Source organism: Elephantulus edwardii, unplaced genomic scaffold (assembly GCF_000299155.1).
Source record: "Elephantulus edwardii isolate Elephantulus edwardi_28Jun2011 unplaced genomic scaffold, EleEdw1.0 scaffold00034, whole genome shotgun sequence".
Classification (NCBI taxonomy): domain Eukaryota; kingdom Metazoa; phylum Chordata; class Mammalia; order Macroscelidea; family Macroscelididae; genus Elephantulus; species Elephantulus edwardii.
The window spans coordinates 7,896,052-7,921,211 of NW_006399784.1; the positions used below are offsets into that span (position 1 = coordinate 7,896,052).

General features: G+C 34.8%; 1 protein-coding gene across 1 annotated transcript in view; it reads left to right on the plus strand.

The window, feature by feature from the left end:
* Positions 1-6,680, plus strand: part of CADM2 (cell adhesion molecule 2) — a gene marked incomplete at its 5' end in the record, with an annotated part of 504,333 nt that extends 497,653 nt beyond the window's left edge. The window contains 2 exons of the mRNA XM_006884441.1: positions 4,598-4,723; positions 6,509-6,680. Of these exons, the coding sequence (XP_006884503.1) occupies positions 4,598-4,723; positions 6,509-6,627 (245 nt within the window). The remainder of the gene's footprint in view (positions 1-4,597; positions 4,724-6,508) is intronic.
* Between the last annotated feature and the right edge of the window lie 18,480 nt (positions 6,681-25,160).

A 25,160-nucleotide genomic window follows, 5' to 3' on the forward strand; every position in this document is an offset into this window, starting at 1 on the left:
AAAAAAAAAGATTTCTTGGCGTAACTTGGTGAGTGTGTTGGGGGCAGCATCTGGTTGTTGAAATATGTCAATTGGTATACTATCAATTTCTGGAGACATTCTTTCAAAGCAGTTTGAACTTCTTTCATCACCACTAGTTCTTGCTAATTTGTTGTTTCATGAAATTCTTTTGAGTCTGTCAATTCCTTTTGGTACAATGCTTCTGTATTAATGTATAAATTCATGATAGTCAGACATAAATTATGAAATCCTCTTGCTCACACTCACTGGTCCTTCTACCTTGATACTAATCACAGTCCCCTTAGGGACTCTGATTCTCTTCTGTCTGTTCTTTTTATGGTACTTAGTTTTACCCTCTGGAAATTTTAAGTTTGTAATCATAATATGCACAAAACAGGAAATCTTATCATACACATAATAAGAAAGAGAAAATAAAAAAACCCTCTAAATTACAGAAAGAGTACCAAATGGTTTACGAACTTGTAGTAAGAACTTGTAAATTCAAGGCTTTGTGTGTTGTTTCTTTCCCTTGAAAAATCTTTCCCACAAATGCAATAATGTTCTTCACATTGGTTATATAACCTTTACAGTTCACTTCTCACTTGCATCAAATTTAGAAATCTGGTCATTTGAAATTTCAAATAGATTTTGGTTGTTTAAATGTCTAGACAATGCTTCTTTGGCTCTACAATTTTATTAAAAACGATTGACTTCTAATCTATTTGTCAGCTTCATGTCTCTACTTACACTCAAAGTTTGTTTGAAGACATTCTTGCCAAGTGTAATTTAATTCTTCACTTTGTCCATTCTCTAAATCTCTCCACATTTTTAACAATTACCACCATGAGGCAATCTGAAAGAATGGATTCAGGATGGAAAGAGTACACTCAAGCTGATGTTTGCTGTCTGGCTAGTCTTAATAGATTTTACTGTTCAAAATTCACTCAGTATTTCCTAGTGCAAGTTTATTCTCCAAACTTTTGAGTAATCGAATTTTGAAAGTTTTATTTGTGCTTAAAACTGGACAACCTATATTAAATATATCATTTCTTGCAATACCTTGCTATAGGTAAAATGTGAAAGCATGTTATGAACCTATATTTTCTAGCTACACCCTATAGAATGTCAAGCTAAAGTAAACGTTGTCATCATCACTAAGTCCCCATCTTTCCTCCTTATGAACATTTAAACCTGTTGGTAATGTCTCACTTTGATGCTTCCATTTGACCCATTATAGATGTTTTGTAGGCCCTTTACTTATCCCAGGGGCCTCTGATGGCCTAGTGGCAATACCACACTGCAATCCTGGAGGTTGTTGTTTGTTGTTGTTGTTATGTCCTGGAGGTATGTGGTTTAAATCCACCAGCTGCTCTCCAGGAGAATGATCAACACCCTCTTAAGTCTTAATTGCCTCTGAAAACCCACTGGTGTTTCAGCTATGGGTTGGTTTTTACCGAACAGCACACACTTTACTTATCCCAGTGTTCTTCTTTACTCAGTCTGCTTTTCTGAAATTGCTCCCACTTATAGTCTTTAAATATGGAATTTCCCAGAAATTAACTATCAGAAAACTGTCTATACTGTCTTGAGAATGCCATCAATTATTGTACATTTTTCATAGCTACTCTAGTGGTAGGAAGTTATGTTCTCAGCCCCATGACATACAGTTTGAATCCCCCCAACTACTCCTTAGGAGAAAGATAAGCAATCTCCTCCCGTGAGGTTCCAGCCTCTGAAAACTTTCTGGAGAGTCAGTTATCAGTTAGTTCTGACTGGACAGCATATGATAACACACCATTTTATACCAGTATTTTAGATTACTAAGTCCAAAATTACTATGTTTAGCCTTAGCCTTTCCCAGGACATTATTAGAAGAAAAAATCTGGGTATTTTCAAAACAACTGTGAGATATTATCTCACCCCAGTAAGAATAGCAACATTTAACAGAGCAGCAAACAACAAATGCTGGCGAGGTTGTGGAGAAACTGGAACCCTATTCACTGTCAGTGGGAGTGTAAAATGGTGCAACCACTGTGAAAGGTGGTATGGCGCTTTCTCAAAAAGTTGGAAATACAACTACTATTTGATCCAGCAATTCCACTACTGGCAATATACCCTAAAGAAACCAGAACTGCCACCCAAGCAGATATATGCTAATCCATGCTTATTGCACCTTTGTTTATGATAGAAAAGAGTTGGAAACAACACAAGTGCCATCAACAAATGAACGGATAGAGAAACTGTGGTATAGTCACACAATGGAATACTATGCTGCTTTGAAAAACAAAAAAACCTCATGAAATATTATACAAAATGGGTGACTGTGGAGGACATTATGCTGAGTGAAATATCTCAGTTACAAAAGGACAAAAAGTGCATAGTGCCACTGTTGTAAAACAGGACTGACATGGGGTGGAGGGGGAAGACAGAGAAAGATGGGCTAAATTATGTATAATGCATTGAAACAGATGAGGGAGAGAACTGTTTAAAAGAGAAATATGTTTGATAATTTCCCTTTCAATCTCCTTGAAAAATGAATTTGATATCTGGATTGGGATTGTATTGAACACATAGATTGCTCTTGATAGGACTGTCATTTTCACCATATTGAGTCTTACTGTCCATGAACAGGGTGCCTTTTTCCATTTCTTTAGGTCTTTCATTGTGTCTTTCACAAATGCTCTGTAGTTTTCTTTGTATAGATAAGTCTTTTGTATATCTAGTTAGGTTCACTCCTATGTATCTCAATTTGTGGTTGGCTATTATAAATGGTATTGCTTTCTTATTTCCTTCTCTGAGTTCTCTTTGTAACTGTAGAGGAATCCTATTTGATTTTTAGATATTGATCTACTATCCTGCCACTCTACTAAAGTGGCCTATTAACTGGGAGTATAGACCCAAACCATACCATTCTTAACAGACAAACTAAGACCAAGCTAAGAAGCACTAGTCCAAGGTATAAAGATACTGCCAAATACAAACAGAAATGCACAATCTAAAGAGGATAAAATTGGTGCATGGGACCTTCTAAAAATTAAATCCCGGTGCACATCAGAAACTTTTTCCAACAGGGTGAAAAGAAAACCTACAGACCGAGAACAAACATTTAGACAAATATTTAGTAATACCATCTCAGACAAGAGTTTTAGAACAAAAGTTTACAGAATACTCCTGGGCCTCCACAAGAAAAAAGACTGATAACCCAATTACAAAATGGGGAAAAGACATGAAAAGAATTTTCACAGAGGAAGATATTTGAATGGCAAACAGACATATCAAAAAATGCTCCAAATCATTGGCAATAAGAGAGAGGCAAATAAAAACTGCAATGCAGTACCAACTCTCTCCAGTAACAGTGGCCAAGTTTAATAGGGAAGCAAATAATAGATGTTGGAGAGGATGTGGCGAGAAATGAACTCTTATACATTGTTGGTCGGATTGTAAAATGGTGCAAACAACCCTGAAGTCAGTTTGGCACTTCCTCAAAAAGCAGAATATAGTAATTCCATATGACCCAGCTATTCCACTACTTGGATTATACCCTGAGAATATGAGAACTGAGGCACAAACTGAGATTTACATACCAATGTTCACAGCAGCATTATTCACCATTGCAAGAACATGGAAACAGCCCAATTGTCCAACCACAAACAAATGGATTGAAAAATTGTGGTACATTCACACAATGGAATACTATGCAGCAAGCAGAAGCAATAACTTTGTAAATTATTGCTAACTTGGAAGGAACTGGAGAGCATTTGGTGAGTGAACTGAATTAGTTCCCACAAAAATTAATTAGATTGAATTAAAAGAATTAGAAGAAATTGAATTAGAAGAATTAAAAGATTGAATGAATCCCACAAGAATAAATATTGTATAAAACCATTATTGTAGAATGAGTATAAGGATCCAGGAGGGGTGGGAGAGGCTGGAAGCAGAAGGATGTGGATGTGCAAAAGGAGAGGGGGATTAATCATTAGGTTGTACCGTTTTATGAGTGGGGGGGGTGAGGGAAATTGAAATAATTTTTTCGAATTTGTATTTGAGTTTTTTTAAACACACTGGTAGGAAAATAAAGAAAAGAATGGCAGAAGAATAAAAAAAAGAGAGAGATATATGATTAGGTATTATTGTCATGACAGGCCAGAACGAAGGCTGCACAGTGGAGTGGACTTGGGGGAAATGATTGTATAATAAAAAAAGAGTTTTTCTTTTAGGAGAAAAGTGCAACAATGAATAAATGGAAATCCAAAGTCTCTGTAAACTTTCATTAAAATTAATAATTTAAAAAACCTGTGTGTTTTGTCAGAGAGAAGGAATAATACATTTTTATGTGTAATTACATGAATATTTCTCCAGGCTTTCCCTTGAAATATAAATATTAACTTCCAAGATGTCAAATACTGTGTCCCCATATATCTTGAACTTTATAAACACTACTAGATTTATAAATATCTGGTAAAATAAATGGTAAACATATTAAAGCAGCATTTTGACAGAAATTTGCTAACTTTCAAAACATACCGGTCTGATGTAGAGATTTCCTTTGTGATGAAGTAAAACACCAATTTGAACAAGATTTCTCTTCCTTTTTTAGATCCCAATGCCTTGGCTGGGCAGACCGGTCCTGACCATGCCCTTATAGGAGGAATCGTGGCTGTAGTTGTGTTTGTTACTCTGTGTTCTATATTCCTGCTCGGTCGATACCTGGCAAGACATAAAGGTAGGTTGTATTATATGAAAGTACTCTTTCAAAAATTAATTTCATTAAGGAATAACTTGCTTGAATATTATCGGACTCTTTCCATGCTCAGATAAACCATGGCTGGTGGCCCCAAGAATCATCTGAAGCGTGTAAATCTAAGGTTCCAAAGCACTGGATGCTGGACAAACTGACGGTGTATTTGTTCCTTGTCCATCTACTCCTCCCATCAAACTGAGAGAATGTCTACTGATCATTTTCTTAAGAAATAGACATAAATATGCCTTTGTTTAACCTCAGCAAATGAGGTTAAAAAAATTTGCATGCAGCGTTCATTAAGATTGATGGCGAGGTCTTAACTGATATAACCTACCCTGCTGGTTTTATGGACATGATCAGCATTGACAAGACCAGAGGGAATTTCTGTCTGATCTATGACACCAAGGGACGATTTGCTGTTTACCCCATTACACTTGAGGAAGCAAAGTACAAGTTGTGCAAAGTAAGAAGGATCTTTGTGGGCACAAAAGAAATCCCTAGCCTGGTGACCCATCATCTCGAACCACCCACTACCCTAATCCTCTCATCAGGTGAATGACACCATTCAGATTGATTTGGAGACTGGAAAGTTTACTAATGTCATCAAGTTTGACACTGGTAACCTGTGCATGGTGACTGAAGCTGCTAACCTGGGAAGAATTGGTGTAATCACCCACAGAGAGAGACATCCTGTTTCTTTTTGGTGTGGCTTTTGTGAAAGATGCCAATGACAACAGCTTTGCTACCCTGTTTTCCAACTTTCTGTTATTGCCAAAGGCAATAAATTTTGGATTTCTCTTTTCAAAGAAAAGGGTATCTACCTTACCATTGCTGAAGAAAGTGACTGGGTGCAAAACAGAGCAGTGGGTGACACTATCTCTAGGTGATGTTAATAAAGAGAACAAAATTAAAGAAAATACAGCATAAAAAAAGGAATATTATCAATGTGTGTATGTATACATGTGTGTGTACAAGAGACTAATATAATTTCTAAATTTTGAAGAATTCTTAATGTGAGAGATGTATTAGCTTGTTATTGTTATTTTTGTTATTTGCTGTCAAGTAGCTTGGGACTCATAGTGACCCTATCTACCACAGCCTTAAACCCTGTTCTATCCTGTGCCAGCCCTATTGTCTCTGACACACCTACCCTCATCCCAGTCACTATACTAGGTGAGGGAGAAAAAAAAAATTATACTATCCGGTTGATATCATCACAAGTCAGATGCCAGCTTTGATAAAAAAAATATAAGCAGTCTTGCAATTTCTCCCTAGGACTTAGATATAATTGCAAAATATCTATCTCTTCTGCTTTAAGCATCATTGTTTTATTTGTAAGTTTATAGTCCCATATGTGGCCATATCAGGGAGGAAATTGAGTATTTTTTTCCATAAGCCTGGTAGCAAACTGTTGATATAATCTACTTTCAAATGAAGTTATAACTAGTGACACATAATATTTATTACCAGCTTAACAAAGTTTCCTGATTGCCACAACTGCATGGATCCCATGGTCTGAATTCACCATTAACGAATAAAAATTACTCCTTACATACTTCAGTTTGGTTTTGCCTCCAGTGAATTTGACCATTACTTCATATATTAAATATACCTGGAAATGTGCAACTATGGAAGAGTATAAGTTATTATGTCTCAAAATGTATTTCAGGATATAAGGAATCCAGTATAAATACCTTCCTAAGCAAATGTGTTTTCAGTGGTGGCTAACATCTCAGACTTAACATGCTTTTCTTCCATTATCCACAGGAACATATTTAACAAATGAAGCTAAAGGCGCTGAAGATGCACCAGATGCTGACACAGCCATTATCAATGCTGAAGGCAGCCAAGTCAATGCTGAAGAGAAAAAAGAATATTTCATTTAAATGCAGGCCAAGATTCTGAGTTTTTCTTACCAGGCTGGCTGCTGGAGAAAACTGGCTATCATCGTTCAGAATTCATTTCTACCATCTTCTGCTACTTTATTAACTTCCCTACTGTACTGCTCTCAGTAGCCAGTGTTTACCAACAATCAGCTGTCGACAGTATCATTCTTTAATTATCCTACCATCCATAATGCAGGACATTTCTTATTGCCTAAATTCCATGACATTGCTCTTTTAACATACAGTGCTTGAATATACAGCCTTAACAATGTTAATCATCTCTTTGGATCATAAGATTGAATTGCTTTTATACATTGAAGAAAATGTTCGCGGGTTTGGTTTTTTTCTTTTTGGTTTTTTTCTCCTTTAAATCATAGACCGTATCAATTTGCTATTGGACACTTTTACAAAGAGATTAGGTGAAGACCTAAACCAATAGAAGGTAAGAAGGTTACAAGCAATGCTTTCTACATGTCTATCTTCAAAGAAAGGAGCTCTGGTTGCATAGTGGTTAAAGCACTTAACTACTAACTGAAAGATCAAATCGACCTGTTGCTCTGCTCTACAGGAGAAAGATGTGATAGTCTACTTCTGTAAAGACTTACAGCCTTGGAAACCCTATAGAACAGTTCTACTCTGCCCTATAGGGTTACTATGAATTGGAATCCATTCAATAGCAGTAGGTTTAGTTTTTAGGGTCTTCAAAGACAACATATTTTGGAAACATACGCCTGAGAAAATACAAACTTAAAAAAACCCTCAAGTGTAGATTCTGGAATGTTCAAAATTAGAGTGGTAGCACTGTATCAATTTACTATTTAAAAATAAAATACTTGATACAGGGGCCATGTGTATGAATTGCAATCATGACAACTTATATCATTATATAAATCCAACCACTAGTTTGATATAGCTTAATTTATGAATTGTTCCAAACATTACATTGCTTTGAGAATCATAAAATTTTCTTCCATTCATTTTCTAATTTGATTCTGTAATTTATTTAACTTCATAAAGACTCGCCTGCCTACATAGAATTGAAGTATCCATAGGGCACAATTTCGAGACATTTTAGTATCTGTATATAGTGCATATAATAAATCCAATTAAACATTATTTGATACATATTTACCTTTTTTGGCTGTAGGTACTTCAGTCATAAGTAAGCATTTTCTAATGTCCATTATATCCCTTTAGATATTACTTAAATCAATATTATAAGTAGATAACATAACATGTATTAGTATTTCTGTCTGTATGTCCTAGCACTGTTCAACAACAACTTTTTCTAGTTCTTGTTGATTTTTATTTGTTCTACAATGGAAGCACAATGTTATAAGGAAAGGTAATTTTAAGCTAACAACCAGTGCACAGCCTCAGGTTTTAAATTACAACCACAGTTGACTAATAACCTAAAAATAAAGTCTTAGTTTGCTAAAAACTTACAAATTTTGATTTGGCAGTTTCATAGCTGCTTACCTATGTTGGTTTGCCAAAAAGAAGTGTTGATGATATGTTTTCTGTACAAATGAACTAATTCTTTATATTAAATTCCTGTCTATGCATTCTGTGAGGTACAAACTTATGAAACAGTGAGTGATAGAGAATTTCTGCCATGCTTTTAACTCCAAGGTCAAAGTCTCTTTCTCTGAATTATCTCTGAGAATTTGGAGTATTTAACCATTAAGAAATGCTGTATTCTTAAATATGAGATAGTCAATCTAAATTCTTATTCTTTCTTCTAGTAAAAGGAAATACTGCTAGATTAATCCTCATGAAATTGATTTGATATGAAAGAATTTTTAAAAATCCAGTCAGATAAAATTATTTTCCCATTTGCAAATAATGCACCTTTTAGAAAGAAACGAACATGACTATATGGAAGCTATACTTGTGATGTCTAAAATTGTGATGGTCAATGGTTTGAAAAATAGTAGCTTGGAATTTATTTTGGGGATATGAGAATGGTTGAGAATGGCATCATGTATTAATATCAAATGAAAGACGAGGTGCTGTATCTTTGACTATTTATCAGAAAAGTATAAATCTTTTAAGAAAATGCTAGAATTTTTAAATTGTTTTGATTTTGACTTTTTTTTTTTGGTTGAAACATTTATCGTGTTGATTATCTTACCAAGAAAAAGGATGATGTCAGTCAAGCAGCACTTTTTCAGATTATACAGAACATAAATAATATGATGTGGTTGAGTGTTAACATAATAAATCATATACAGTATGACATTTTAAGGAAATAAGTCTGCATTGATGTGATTGCATGCTTGTTTTTACAGTTCACTCCATCTCATCTGTGGAAAAATGCAATAATATGTTAATATAGTATGGTAGTTTGAAAGAATCAGGTAGGTGCTACTAGACACATTGAAACTAGAATAGGTTTATAAACTGTTCATATCTTTCAATGCATAATCTTTAGAAAGAATCCACAAAGCAAAATTCATCCTGTTAGTAAAAAATGGAAAGGTTCTTATTACAGAAATACACTATATAAATTGCATCATCAATTACTATTTAAGGCCTAATTTCAGGATGCATTTACAAAATTGCTACTCTTCATCAATGCTGTGTTCACATTCCTCTTCATTTCATCTATATTCTACTTGGCTCCAACTGCTAAATTGTTGCTTAAATAAGTCAATTATTATTTATAGCACTGTAAAATTAGAACTCCAGAATTGGGTCAATTTCAGGATTTTTCTTACTCATTTAACCCTTCAGAGTAATATAAAAACTTAGAAACTCAAATAAATCTAAATGGGATTTAATCATTTGTGGTTTATAATAAAATATCTCAACAGCTCTAAGTATAGATAGATTTGAATTAGATCTAATTCTCTATAACTTAAAATCCAAGAAGAAAACCTAGTAAATTAATTAGATTTTACCTTTATTACCAAACAAAAAAGAAAATCATGAAAGTTTTGCTCAATTAATTTTTAGAAATTATAATATATATTAAATAAGATTTCTATGGGAACTATGCCAACTACAATGTCTGATGCATACAAATGTGTATGCACGTAGAGCCAGATTCTATCTCTTCTAAGTGAGCAAAGTAGTTACGGAACTCAATGGAAGGAGTACACACAAGCAGACGTGTACACACACACACACACACACACACACACACACACTTCTATTAGAATATGAAATTTCATTCTTTATCCCTTCTAGAAAGTGACATCCAAAGTAGCTCTTCTCTGCCAGTGTGCTCAGTGTACTATTTACAGTGTAAATTGTACTCCATCAAAAACAAAATAATGTAAGCAGCATTATTTTTCACTTTTTTTTTCCATTTGTGAGTGTCCCAGAGTAAGTGTCAAAATCAAGAAGGAAAAGAAAAATTTATGAGAGCAGAGCAATGATAGTGTGAGTAATGTGTGATGAAAGTGTGTGTGTGTGTGTGTGTGTGTGTGTGTGTGTGTAAGAATGAAATAAAAAGAGATTGATTTAAACTTGTTTATTTTTACCAGAAAATCCAAGAAACAGATTAAAGAACCTGATAGTGGAGTTTATTCCTTTATATATAAATGATTTCGTATTGATTTAAGATGGTAGTCTTGCATTGAAATCCCACAAATGAAAACAGAAAGAACAGTAACTTTCCTAAATATAGCAAAGAAGCCACCACCTCATGTGTTTTCATTTATTTGTAAAAATATAAATATCTCAATTCTAAGAAAGGACAAGCTCATTTGTAATTATGTACTCATGATTGTAACAGCGTTGAGATTCCATATACACATGTGTATAGCAGCTCTTTGACAGTGATGGCTCTTCCATGTAACATAGCAGTTATCGTGTAATTTCGTGCCACTTATTGCAAAGTGTTACCAAGGGCAACATTTCAAATTTCCTTTTTTTTTCTTTTCCTTTGGACATAAACATAAAATGAAATTAATATGGAATTTCACATTCAATATTTTAATTCTGGAGAAAATGCATACCCTTATATCTTAAATGGAAACTTCCCCTTTATATTACTAACTACATAGAGCCCTCAAAAAAAAATAATGTTATATTATTGCCCTTTGCAAAGGTAAATCTGTGATTAATGTTAAAAAAAGAACTAAGTCTAGAAATCACAGCTGAAATAAGTGAAAATTTTAATGAAAATTACAGATGAGTAATGCTTTTTATTAAGTGGCACAAAGTACACACTAAAACTATGCAAAAATATAGGTAACTACAGTGTACTTACATGTAAGTATCTTGTACTTGCTGTGTATGGATGTTGGAAACCCATGTAATTATAATATGCATTTTGAATATTGGGAAAGAGGAAATCTTAGTGTAGATATAAGAATTTGTTTTGAAATATACACTGGCAATATTGAAATATACTCAGTGCAATATCAGCAATTTTATTGCTGAGATTCTTCATGCAAAGGGATTTTAAAGAATTTTTCAACAAGATCCAAGAGGTTGCTAATCTTTGCTTCCCAAATACTAAAATGTTGACTAAAACACAACTGCTTCATAGCAAAATAATTGTTTTTACTTAAAGATAAATATGAATATATGTATAATTAAATTCCATATGCTAACATTATTGGAGAGAAAAAAATCTGAGTTTTCAATTTTAATTCATATATAGTTAAATTTGGAATTATAAACTTAATTTGCTTTTTAAAATTGATTGCATTACTCTTACTATACATACAAACTTATTCAAAAAGTAAAAAGAAATTGTCGTTTAAATTCACTCTTATTTTTCAATGAATTTTAAAATGTCTTTTCTTCTTCCATTATTTTTTTCCGTTTTCTCTCCCTAGTTTGTCCTAAATATGCCCTTTGCTCTTTACCCTTCCAAAGGTAATGGATTCAAAGTAACAAAAGAATAAAGAAAGCTAAAGGGGACAAAATATAAATACGGTTACTAAACTTAACTGATTAGCATGTTTGTGTATCAAGATTATTAATATTTAATGCAATAGTTATTGGATATATTTGGGAAGTTCTCTGCCATGCACACTTACAATAATCCTTCTACCTCTCACTTTTAACATGGGCTATGATACTTCAGTATAAATAGAGGAAATGATTCTTTACAAATTATCCCAGGCTACATTCTTTTGGGTCTATCGTAACAGTGCTCTTCTTAATACCTGGGAAATCTCAAAAGCCAACTTCTTTTAGTGTATCTGATGGTGTATGGGTCTGCATTTTCTTTTCCGTTTCTTCTCATGACCTTGTCCTATAGGTAAAATAAAAGACCTTTTCAAGGATAGATCTTCTCATGCCTACTTAATCTTTCAATGTAATATAATTGTGTTAATTTTTAAAACTACTCTAAATGGCAACACTTTGCAAAACAATCTAATATTTTATTTATAAATTGTAGCAATTTCTTATAAATGTTTTAATTACAAGTAAAATTGTAATGATTTATTTTCCCAAGAAGTGTGATATTTGTAGTCAAAAGTTTAAGTATTTAAAAATTTCTTTCTTATTAACAAATAATCCCCAAATAATGCAAAGTATTGCCACAAGTATTAATTTTCTTTTGTCTGCATAAATATAATGTGAAGCTCTCAAATGGTGTACTTTAACTAAAAAGTTATTTCTTTTTAAAAACAGACTTTCCTGTGGGATGGGGAATGAAATCACAAAAAAGTATAAAAGTATCTTAAGCTATGATGGTGAATCTATAAAATACAATTAAACTGAGGTGTTTATATATGATATAATATGTTAGATAATAATTATTGTTTGGTCTATCTTTACCATCTTTCCGTATATGTGCATTTATTACAAGAAATATGTAACTGTTTAAGGGAGAATGGGCCCAAATGTGGAAAATGAGAAAAACAAACAATTTTCCCCCAATGAAATCTACTCAAAATTTAAAAAAAAAGAAAAGTTAAAAATATTTCAAGATTGCAGGGGCAAAAGACAAACCGTCTTGCAGGGCTCAGCACTTAAGCACTTTTCCCGCATCCAGGGGCAGGCAGGAGCAATTCCCACATGGACCTTTAAGTATGGTATGAAATGCAACTTTACACTTCTCTTACACACAGTACTGTCAAACCTCAAATGCTTTCTTTCTTCAAATGCTTTTTCTTGTACATGATACTATTAAACACTTCTCTCTTTATATTTGCAGATAGTGTTAGTTGTACGCAATAAAATATTTGATGGTTGAAAGCAGTGGTTACCAATAGGTTGGGGTGGGGGGACATCAACATATCTATGAAATGTAAATTGAATTGTTGTTCTATCTTTATCCTTTGGCTTTTATCTGTGTTTCAAATATATTGAATTATTCTCACAAGAAGAAATATCACTTAGAGCTTTTCAAAACTAGTGCTCTTTCTCCTTATATAAACATATAAAACTTGAATCTCTTTACACATTTATTTAACTGTACCTGCTGTATTTATTGTAGATTTAATGATGCATTTAAGAAATAACCCAAGCATTCATGGGTTGGGAATTTTTGACCTATTTTCTTCATATTTAGTTTACATCAGTATTTGTGAATTGGTTGTTTAGTTTTTCATTCAACCAAAAAATATTCCCTCAAGAAAGCTCCATTTTTATCATAAATATTTCAACATAAACAACATTGGAACAAGTCTGCTCTGTTAAAAAGAATTTAAAAACTTATCTCTGAAAACGGTACCAAGAAATGCAGGTGTTCCCAGTAATGTAGCTCCAAAACGAAAATGTTCTATTTATATGGTATGAAATTCATAACTTTTGGAAGGGTATATTTATGACAACATAATATAAATTCTGTGCTGTGAAGAAGATTCACTAAAACTAAGCATATTGCACAGAAGATATATAAAAAAGTAATTATTGAATCTACATTTACCATTAATATTTTCCAATAAAAATGCATATTGTAATATTAGGTACATGACACTTGCATGTTGATATGCCTATATAATTACAAAGTATTCAATGTGTACTTAGTGGCACTTAAAATACGTCATGTACAACTCTTACAAACATTCTTACAGGGTTCCCATTAAATCTTCTTTCAATAAAGTCTTGTCAGAGAAAAAAAAATCTGATAAACATTCAGAAAATTAAATTTCACTTTTAGTTATTTGTTGGACATTATAGAATTGTCTTGTTTCAGTTCATTTTCTTGGGCTTGAAAATTGAAAGATGGAACTTTCTTTTTTATCCCTGCCTGTTAAAACAGAACAAAACATAAAGCATTTCTTTATGTCAAACATTCTTTTAAACACTTTTTTTCAGTTGCATTTTCCATTCATTTTAGAATTTCTCAATTACGCACATTTCCCTTGTAAATGTTCAAAGGGAAAGGGGTTTTTGTTGTTTGTTTTTAAGTAATAGCAAAATAAATGTTATTTGTACAACATTTCATCTTTATTCCTTGAAATATATGAACCTTGTATTTTGTTAACTAAGGATAAAAACCTTGCTGATTATGGAAATTTGCTTGAAATTTCCAACATATCAAAACTCTGTAAAGGTAATTTTACATTCACTTGTGTGTTTTTGTTTTTTAATGTTGATTTGGAGCAGAAACAAAAGTAAGCATTCCCTCTATTTCCACACTGCAACCAGTGTTCTATAACTACCTAAGATAATGCAATTATTAATATATACATCCTAACTTATGCCAGTAAGGATTTGAGATAGGCTTTTAAATTTATGGAGAATTTTCTTTGTGTCTTTGAAAGTTCACTTACCATAGACTATTTTATAATCTAAACAACAGATTTTGTTATGCAGGGTAAGCCAAAGGCTGTACAAGAACTAGTGTCATTGGGTCTGATATTTGTGTTAGACCATGAAATATTCCATTAAAATTTATCTGTAAATACAAGGCAAAATTTGTATCTGGCTTATTTTATTAAGTACAATTACATTTTTTTTTGTTCCTTTTTTCCTGACAATTCATTTCTCCCCAAGCACTATAATACACTTTAGAGGATTTGATGCTATATAATCAAATTCAGCACAACTAAAGAAAATGGTGACATTGAAAGAATATATTCATAAACATGAGATCTTTCCTCTCCTTTTCAGTGTTAACCAAAACTTCCCTTATTCAGCTCTTCAGTCAAATGCTCATATAACATTCATGTTCCACATTTAAACCAGCACAGGTTTCATAATAGTGATTCATATATCTCTGTCTAGATATCCCACAGCATGTCTCTTTTAACATGGAGACACTACAGTAATTCCATTTGGTTTCATTCAATAGAGAAAATATTTATGCTATGTGTTCTAAAGCGCCGTCTGACATACTTTGGACACGTTGCAAGGCGGCAACAGTCCTTGGAGAGGGATGTCATGCTTGGGAGGGTGGAGGGACAGAGCAGGAGATGAAGATGCTCGATGAGATGGATTGATTCAGTGACGGGGATAATGGGGATGGGTGTGTTGGAGATAATAAGATTGGCACGGGATAGAGTAAGGTTAAGTTCTGTTGTACATGGGGTCACTATGAGTGGCAGGTGACTCGAAGCCACACAACAACAACAACAACAAAAACAACAATGTGTTCTTCATTAGTAATAACTACTGATTGAATCTGATTTAATCTGTAGTACACATTATACGGCAACCCTGAGACAAACAATGATGACAACAATAGTACACGCTTTTAAAACAATAATAATTAAATGTTTCATTTAAAAAGTAAAAATTCAAGTCTTCCTTTCTCCCTGATGAGATATAAAGATATTTTGTTATATTGATATTTGAAATTTAGAAAACACAGAAGTGTAATTGTTGAATGCCTTTGAGTTTACTCTCCTTTTTAAACTAGGTGCAACAAAACATCACCTCACCTGGCTCATTCTCACAATTGTTACTGTATTTCAGTCCATTGTTGCAGTCATTGTGTTAATTGGTATTGTTGAGAGTGATCTTCCTTTTTACAGAGCATTTATTTTAGCAAGCATAACACCCTTCTCCAGGGATTGGCCTCTCCTAGTAAAATGTCTGAAACACGGTGACAAAGTTTTGCCATCATCCTCTCAAAAGAACCTCTGGCAGAATTTCTTCCAAGAAACATTTATTTGCTTTTCTGGCGGCATCATACAGTAGACTCAACATTAGTCATCATAATACAAACACGTCAGCACTTTTTTGGTATTCCAGTTATTCAAAATTATTATCAGGTGAGACTCTGAAAATCGCACTAGATGTTAAAGAGGTCAAAGCAAAGGGAAGAAATGCTGAAGTAAGAAAGATGAAAAGAAGATTTCAAAGTGAAGCTTGAGAAACAAAGTATTAAAATATGCAAAGAGTAAGAATTAAAACAAAACATGTTGATTTTTCCAATCATTCACACATATTTTGTTCCATAACATTAATTATAATACCTACTCATTCCACATTGTCCTTCTCATCATCCATCCCCAAAACTCATGGCCTATCAGTTAATATTCTCCCCCAATCTTCCCTCCCTGCTAACCATTCTAGATTGATTATCTGTATGTAAAACTTTCTCTAGCTTTTTATAATAGTGATCTTAGTATGTTATTTATCCTTCTGTTACTGGCTTATATTACTCAGCATAATGTCCTCTAGACTCATACACATTGTGTAGTGTTTCACAAATTCTTCATTGCTTTTCAGTGTGCATAGTACTCCCTTGGGCAAATGCACTATAGTTTCTCTATGCTCTCATTCATTGATAGACACTTGGATTGTTTCCATTCTTTTCCTTAACTGAATAAATCTTCAACAAACATTGAAAAAAAAAACAAAAAAAAAAAAAAACAGAAGAACAAATTTAAGCCTTCAGTTGCAATACTGAAAGTATTCTAAGGGCAAGTCTCAAAACAATGCAGGAAGAATCTAAAGAAGACATGAAGATTAAAAAATAATAAAGTAAAACAAAAAAGTCATTATAGGAGCTCTGGTAGCCTAGTGGCAAGAAACTGCACTGCAATTCCAAAGACATGTCTTTCAAATCCACAAGCAGCTCTTTGAGAGAAGGATGGGCAATTTCCTCCCATGTGATTAACTAACTGCCTGTGGAAACCCGCCAGAGGGTTAGCTATAGGTTGACTCAATGGTACACAACAACAATATATTGAGAATAATTAAAATATAATGAATAATCTCCGGGAGTAACACATAATCAAAAACAAGTGACAAAGAATAATTAAAAACTGAAAGAAACCTATAGGTAAGAAATAAAGGCCCAGAAATTGACAGAATAACAACAAAGATGTTTCAACAAAAAGAGGTAGCCAGCCCTAGGTGTGCGCACTAGTGTATGTCATAGAATTTGGAAGACAGCTAGCTGGTCAACTAACTAGAGGGTATTCATATTTGTTCCCATTAAAAAAAAAAAAAGAAAAAGATGATCCAACAGGATTTTTAAAACTAATCTAATAACATCATTGATATGACATGCAAACAAAATCTTACTGAAGATTACAAAAGCAGTGAGCCAGTGAATACATAGGGAAACATCAGAAGGTGAAACATACTCAAAAGAGTTTGTGGCATGAGCGTTATCATGGCTGATATTAGATGTATCTTGGCTGAAAGTAGAAAATACCAGAAAAAGAATTACTTAGGTTTCACTAACTATACAATGGCTTGGACAATATGGATCATAAAAATATGACTCACAGTGAGAAAAAATGGAATCCAAGAACACTTAATTTTACTAATATGAAACCTATACCTAGACATGTTGTTCAAACAGAAAAAAAAAAAGGAAACAGTGCTGGTTTAAATTAATGAAAGGTGCGCATCAAAGTTGTGTCCTCTCTCTAATCAAAGTTGTGTCCTCTCTCCATACTTATTCAATCAGTACACTGACAAAATCATTCTAGAAGCTGGACTATATTAAGAAGAATGTGTATCAGGATTGGAGGAAGATTCATCGACACACTGTAGTATACTGATGACACATCTTTGTTTAAAGAGAGTGAAGAGAATTTGGACTACTTGTTACAGATTATCAAATACTACAATCTTCAATATGAATTATATCTCAAAATCAAGAAAACATAAAATCTCAACTACAGACCCTATAATCAATGTTGTTCTTGTTACATGCCTGAAGCCCATAGTGACCCTAAGTACAGCAGCTCTGGACCTTGCCTTGTCCTGAGCCAGTCTCACTAATTCTGACATATCAACTCCCATTGCCCCAGTTACTGCATCAAACCATCTCATCCCAGGTCTTCCTCTTCTGTGCTGCCCCTCCACCCCTCCAAGCATAATGCCCTTCTCCAAGGACCAGTCTTTCCAGGCACATGCCCAAAATATGTGAGACAGAGCTTCAAAATCCTAACCTTCAAGGAGAAACTTGATTTCACCCTCTCTAAGACAGACCTAATTGTTTTCTTGGCAGTCCATGGTATGTTCAAAACTCTTCTCCAGCACCACAATTCAAAAGCATTGATTCTTCTATTATCCTTAGTCATTGTCCAACTCTCTGATGCATAACAAGTAATTGCAAAAATCATGGCCTACATTATGTGCACCTTAGTCTCTAGACTGACTTGGTTGCTTTTCAGTACTCTGGACAGGTACTTGACAGCATATTTTCCCAGTGCAATTCACCTTTTGATATCCTGACTGCTGGTGTTAAGAGTGTTGATTGTGGAGCTGAGCAAGCTATAATTATTAATAGCCTCAATCTCTACCCCCTCTATCATGGTACTGCCAATTTTTCCAGTCGTGAGAATTTTTGTCTTCTTGATGTTGAACTTCAATATGTATTGAAGACTACTGTCTTTCTGCAGTAAGTACTTCAGGTCTTCTTCAGTATTAGCAAGCAAGGTTGTGTTATCTCCGTAAGGCAAGTTGTTGATGAGTCTACCTCCAATCTTGATGCCACATTCCTCCTCATAAGGTCCTTCTTCCCAACTGATCTGTTCTGCATATAGATTGAAAAGGTACAGAGACAGGATGCTTCCCTGGTGCACCCCTCTCCTGGCTTTGAATCATTCAGTGTTTACCTGCTCTGTTCTTATGACTGCTTCCTGGTCCAAGTATAGTTTTCACATAAGCACAATCAAGTGTTCTGGGATTCCCATTTTCCTCAAGGTTGGCCACAATTTGTTTTGATCCACACAGTCAAATGCCTTTGCATAGTCAATGAAACACAGATAAACATTCCTCTGGTACACTCTGCTTTCTGCCATGATCCATTTATCTTGGCAATGTCTCTAAGTCATTTATAATTTCATTTTAGGTAGATCTATTATCAGCACTCATGGAAACATCAGTGAACAAATAAAAAGATGTGTTACATTCAGAAAATCTATTGTGAAGAAAATTTTCAAAGTACTAAAGAGCTATGATGTAACGTTAAAGACTAAGATGTGCATAATCGAAACCATAGTGTTTTCAATTGCTTTCTATACATCTGAAAGTTGAACAATGAATAAGAATAAGAGGAGAATTGATGCTTTGAATTGTGATATTTTCAAATTATTGAATTTCCCTTAGACAGAAAACAAAACAAAACCTTCATGTGAAGGTTACATGTAGCAGGTGAGTTGGAGAAGAACAAATGTGAGTAATAGTGTTTTCAGGGATTGCTGAGCTGATGTTTGTTTCAAAGTTGTAGCAGAAATTCTTATAGTGGACCTCATTAATAGATTTAAAACATACCCCAACAGCTAAACCCCAACAGTTCAATACTCTTCTCCAGAACCACAACTCAAAGGTCTCAGTCCTTCTTCTGTCATCCTTAGTCATTATTCAGCTCTCTGATGCATAGCAAGTAATTATGAAGATCATGGCCTGAATCAGAAGCACCTTAATATCTAAAACTGAAATCATTGCTCTTTAGCGGTTTGGAAAGGTCTCTGACAGCACACTTTCTAAACACAGTTTGCATTTTGTTTCCTCATGCTGATGCCATGAATCTGCTTGCAGAGCCAAGCAAGCTGACATTGTTAACGACCTTAACCTCTTCTCCATGTGCTATAGTGCTGTCAGTAAGTCCAGTGGTGATATCACTATCTTCTTGATGTTGAGCTTCAATGCATATTGAAGATTATAGTCCTTGACCTTCTGCAGCAAACACTTCAGGTCCTCCTCAGTTTCAGGAAGTAAAGTAGTGTCATGTGCACAAAATGAGGGGCAGAGGTAAGCTTGCCGCTCTGGGAGGACCATAATAGGTATCAGAGGAGAGTCACTTCATCTTTGAACCCTATGTGTACCTGTCAAACAGCATACTTTCTTTAAGAAAAAAAGTAAAAAAAAAATAATCATTTAGTGTAAAAAATGATAGTCATAGAAGTGAAACAGCAAACAAATGGCGAAATATTTCAGGGAGTAGCCACACTTGGAAGCTGCTATATCGTTAGCTTTGGACAGAGTTAAAAATTCCAGATAACAGGATTACCAATTTGAAGATCTAAAGAGTTCTGGAGGATTCTAAAGCGTGCCTGTGTCGAGTAGTAAATTAGTTTGAGATGGTAAAATGGTATTACATTGGCTTCTCCCATTTTTTTTTGTCTTTTCTACTCCATGAGAGCCCTCAGAGTACACATGGAAACTAGAGTATAAGAAACCTAATGATGAGAAATTTTTTGTTGTTGTGTTCTTAAGTGTTTTTTTTATTAAAAAATGTATTTTATATTGGTGTGCATACAGATTCATATCCATTGTGTTTCATTCATATACATTGAGTTTCACACATTCCATCTTTCACATTGTGCTTCATATGATTCACATGTATTTTATCTTATAAAATTAATCACCATTCATCTATACACACTATTACCCTGTCTTTTCAAGTCCCCACTGGATATTTCTTAACTCCTTAACCCCTCCCTCCACCCACCAAATTCTCAGACCTGTGATTTTTCTCCTCCCTACTCTAAGCTTCCTGTCCCTACCACTTCCCCAATGGACTTTTATACACGTCTTACTAGTTATCTTTCTGTTTTTGCAATAATGGTCTTATGCAGTATTTATCCTTGTGAGTCTGAGTTGGTTCACTCAGAATAATGCTCTCCAGCCTCTCCCATGTTATACAGTATTTTTTCAAGTCACTGTTCCTGAGTACTGCATAGCATTCCAGAGTGTGCATGTGACACAATTTCTCCATTCATTACTTAATGGATATTTGGACTGTTTCCATTTTCTTGCTATTTTAAATAATGCTGATATAAACAACGGTGTATAAATCTTCATTGTGACTCATTTCTATTTTCCTTGAGATATATTTCTACTAGTGGAAAAGCTGGGTCATATGGAGTTTCTGTGTTCAGCTTTTTAAGGAAATGCCAAACTGCCTTCCACTTTATAGTTCCACCAACAGTGTATTCCTATTACTCTACATCTTCTCCAACATTTATTACTTACTATTCTGTTAAAATTCCTTCAGCTTGAGAAATGCAGAGAGAGTTCTTCCCATTTTATTCTCTAATTCCAACTCTCTGTACATTCCATGATAATACTTTGCTTTGTGCTGCTGAGTTGCCCTTTGAAACCATCTGTTCAGCTCTTTCATGTCAACATATTTTGTTTAGACTTACTTTTGATGCTCCTGTGCAATCATTAGCGTCTCTTCTGACATCCATTTCAGTTTCTTCTTTCTCTCCTCTGTTTTTATAATGACCTTTTACTTTCTTCATGAATGATATCCTTGATATTATTCCACAACTTATCTGATCTTCTATCATTGGTGTTCAATGCCTCAAACCTATTCTTAAGATGATCAGGAAATTCTGATGAAATTGATTCAAGATCATATCTTGGTTCCTTTGGACTTATTTTAATTTTCTTCAGCCTCAATTTAAATGCATATGCGTAAATGATGGTCTGCCTCTGGCCTAGTTTTGACTGCTGATATTGAGCTTCTCCAAAGATTTATTGCACAAATATAGTCAATCTGATTCCTATACAGCTCACCAGGTGAAATCCATGTGTAAAGTTGTCTTTTTGAAAAAGTATTTGCAATGAACCAATCATTGTAAATACAAAATTTAGTCATTCTATTTTCAGTCTCATTTCTATCACCAAGCACATGGTTTCCAATTGCTGTTTGTTCTTCACTATTTTATTTTGCATTCCAGTCACCAATTATCATCAATGCATTGTAATTGCATATTAAGCTAATTGAAACTGCAAAATTTGGTAAAATTCTCAATTTTTTCCTCTTTGTCATTAGGACCATATACTTGAATAATAACTATGTTAACACATCTGCATGTGGATATTATCCTATCACTCACAACATTGTATTTCAAGATAGAACTTGAAATTGACTTTTTTACTATGAATACACCACCGTTCTTCTTCTGTTTTTCATTCCCTGCATATTATCTCATATGAGCATCTGATTCAAAATGGCCATAGCCGATCCATTGCATCTCACTAATGCCAAGTGTGTTGATATTCATTCATTCCATTTTCTTTTTAACAATATGTAGTTCTCCAACATTCAAACTACAAGTATTCCATGTACCAATTGTTAAACGATGTTTGGTATTGATTTTCCTCCTTTGAACTAACTTCCAATCTGGGCTCTATCACTACATTGCTATGATTATCCTTGTTGTTTAGTGTTCATTGTGCTTTCAAAAGCCTTTTATTTAGAAAGTAGATGGCCCATCCTGCTTCCTAATCTTAATCAGGTAACTTTACAAAAACCCATCCTCAATGGGAAAACCTTTGGGAATTTGACACACCAGTGACAAAGATTTCAGTATCACAGCAACCCCAAGTAATCACAGCACAGCAAACTAACAGACAAATACTACACCACTTACAACATTTTTCTCTGCAAAAACAATCAATAGCAGGCCCAACAGCCCAACTGACTTTTAAATACAAATCTGAAAGAACTTAAAAACAAATTTAAGCCTCATGTAGCAATGTTCAAAGATGCTATGGACATTGTATTGAATAACCCAGAAAGCACCAAAAGAAGATGGAGAGAATACACAGAGTCACTGTACCAGAAAGAACTGATTGACAGTGAAAAATTTCAAGAAGTGTCATATGAACAAGAGCCAAGGATAATGAAAGAGAAAGTGGAAGCTACATTGAAGTCATTGACAAAAAATAAGGTCCCAGGAAGATGGGATACCAATTGACTTGTTTTGATCAACAGATACAGCCTTGGAAGCACTCACCAGTATATCCTAGGAAATTTGGAGGATGGCTGTCTGGCCAATGAATTGGAAGAGGTCCATGTTTTTTTCCCCTGTTCCCAAGTACAGTGATTCAACTGAGTGTGGAAATTATCAAACAATATCACTTATATCACATGCTAGCAAAATACTGTTGAAGATCATTCAAAAATGACTGGGACAGTACATAGGGAATTTCCAGAAGTTCAAGCAGAATTTAGAAGAGGCTGTGGTACTAAGGATATCATTGCTGATGTTAGATGGATCTTGGCTGAAAGTAAGGAATACCAGAAAAATATCTGTTTGTGCTTTATTGTCTATGCAAAGGCATTTGACTGTGTGGATCATGACAAATTGTGGCTGACATTGAGAAGAATGGGAATTCCAGAGCACTTGATTGTGCTCATGAAGCACAAATATCTGGATTTGAAGACTTTTGTGCAGATGGAGTAGGGGAGCACTGCGTAGTTTGGAATTGAGTGCATTTAAAATGGTTTTGAAGGGAATGTGTCAGGGACTTATTATATCTCCATACCTGTTCAATCTATATGCCGAGCAAATTGTCTGAGAGGTTGGACTCTATGAAGAGGAATGTGGCATCAGGTTTGGAGGCTCATCAATAACCTGCATTATGCAGAGGACACAATCTTACTTGCTGAAAGTAAGGAAGACTCGAAGCACGTATAGCAGAAGAACAAGGAATGCAACCTTCACTATGGATTGTGTTTCAATATCAAGAAAACAAAGATTTTTACCACTGGACCAATATGCTATGTCATGACAGATGGAGAGGAGATTGAAACTGTCAACAGCTTCATCTTTCTTGGACACACGATTAACATCCTTGATAAGAGCAGTTAGGATAAAAGGAGATGCATTGCATTGGGAAAATCTGCAAATATAATCCAAAATAATCCAAGTTATTGAGGAATAGTGATGTCAGTTTGAGGACTAAGATGCATCTGATTCAGGCCATAGTCTTTCTGATTACTAGCTATGCATCTGATACCTATATAATGAATAAGGATGACAGAAAAATAATTGACACCTCTGAGCTGTGGTGTTGAAGAAGAGCACTGAACATTCCATGGACAGCCAAGAAAACAAATAAGTCTTGAAGAGGATGTAGCCGAACTGCTCTTTGGAGGCAAGAATGATGAAGCTTCGCCTGACATACTTTGGACATATTGTTAGGAGTTACATTCCTTGGAGAGGGACATGAAGTTGGGAAGGGTTGTGGGTCAGTGAAGGAAGGGAAGACCCTCAACCAGGTGGATTGATTTGGTGACTGCTGCAATGGGCTCTTGAGTGTTAAAAAACGTGAGGATGGCACAGGACAGGACTAGGTTCAGATCTTTTGTTCATAAGGTAACTAATACTTGACTTGATGGAACCTAACAACAACAACATCCTGTTAAACTTTACCACTGCTACAGAAGTGAGATGATATCTCATTGTGGTTCTATCTCTCATATTGTCAGTGATTTTGATCATTTATTTATGTTTCTTGGTCATACAAATGTCTTTCCGGGGTGGGGGTGGGGGGTTATGTCATTTTTTAATTGAGTTATCAGTCTTTTTTTTTTTTTAATGTAGGCCAAGCAGTAAGTAGTCTGTAAACTTTCATTATCAAACCCTTGTCTAAAATGTCCTTGCCAAATGTTGGGTTTTTTTTAACAGTCAGTAGGATTTTTTTTCCTTCACCCTACTGGAAAAAGGTTTGGATGCACCCAGGGACTTAATCTTCAGAAGATTTCATTCGTCACTGTTATCCTCTTCTGGTTGTGTATTTCTGGCTGTATTTGCCAGCCTATTAATACCGATGGGAAAGTCTGCTGTTAGGGACCTCTCTAAAGTACTCAAGAGCAACGGTGTCTCTTTGGAGACTAAAGTGCGCTTGATTCAGGCCATGGTCTTTGCAATCAGTTATGCATCAGAGAGTTGGACAATGACTAGGGAGGATAGAAGGAGAATTGATGCCTTTGAGCTGTGGTGCTGGAGAAGAGTATTAAATGTACCCTGGACTGCCAAGAAAACAAACAGATTCACCCTGGAGAGGGTTAAACCAGGCTGCTCCTTAGCGGCAAGGATTCTGGGGTTTCATCTGACATAATTTGGACGTGCTGTAAGGAGAGACAGGCCCTTGGAGAGGGACATCGTTCTTGGTAGGGTGGAGGGACAGCGCAGGAGGGGAAGACCCTCTATAAGGTGGATTGATTCAGTGACTGGGGTAATGGGGATGGGTGTGTCAGAGGCAATGAGACTGGCACAGGATAGAGCAGGGTTTAGAGCTGTTGTACATAGGGTCGCTATGAGTCACAAACGACTCGACGGCACATAACAACAAACAACAACATTAATACCATAGGTTAGGCATTCAAAGTTTAATCCCATTTTGTTTCTTATGATCTTTATGGTTTTGATTTTTACCCCCAGGACTCTGATCCACCATCAGTTGAT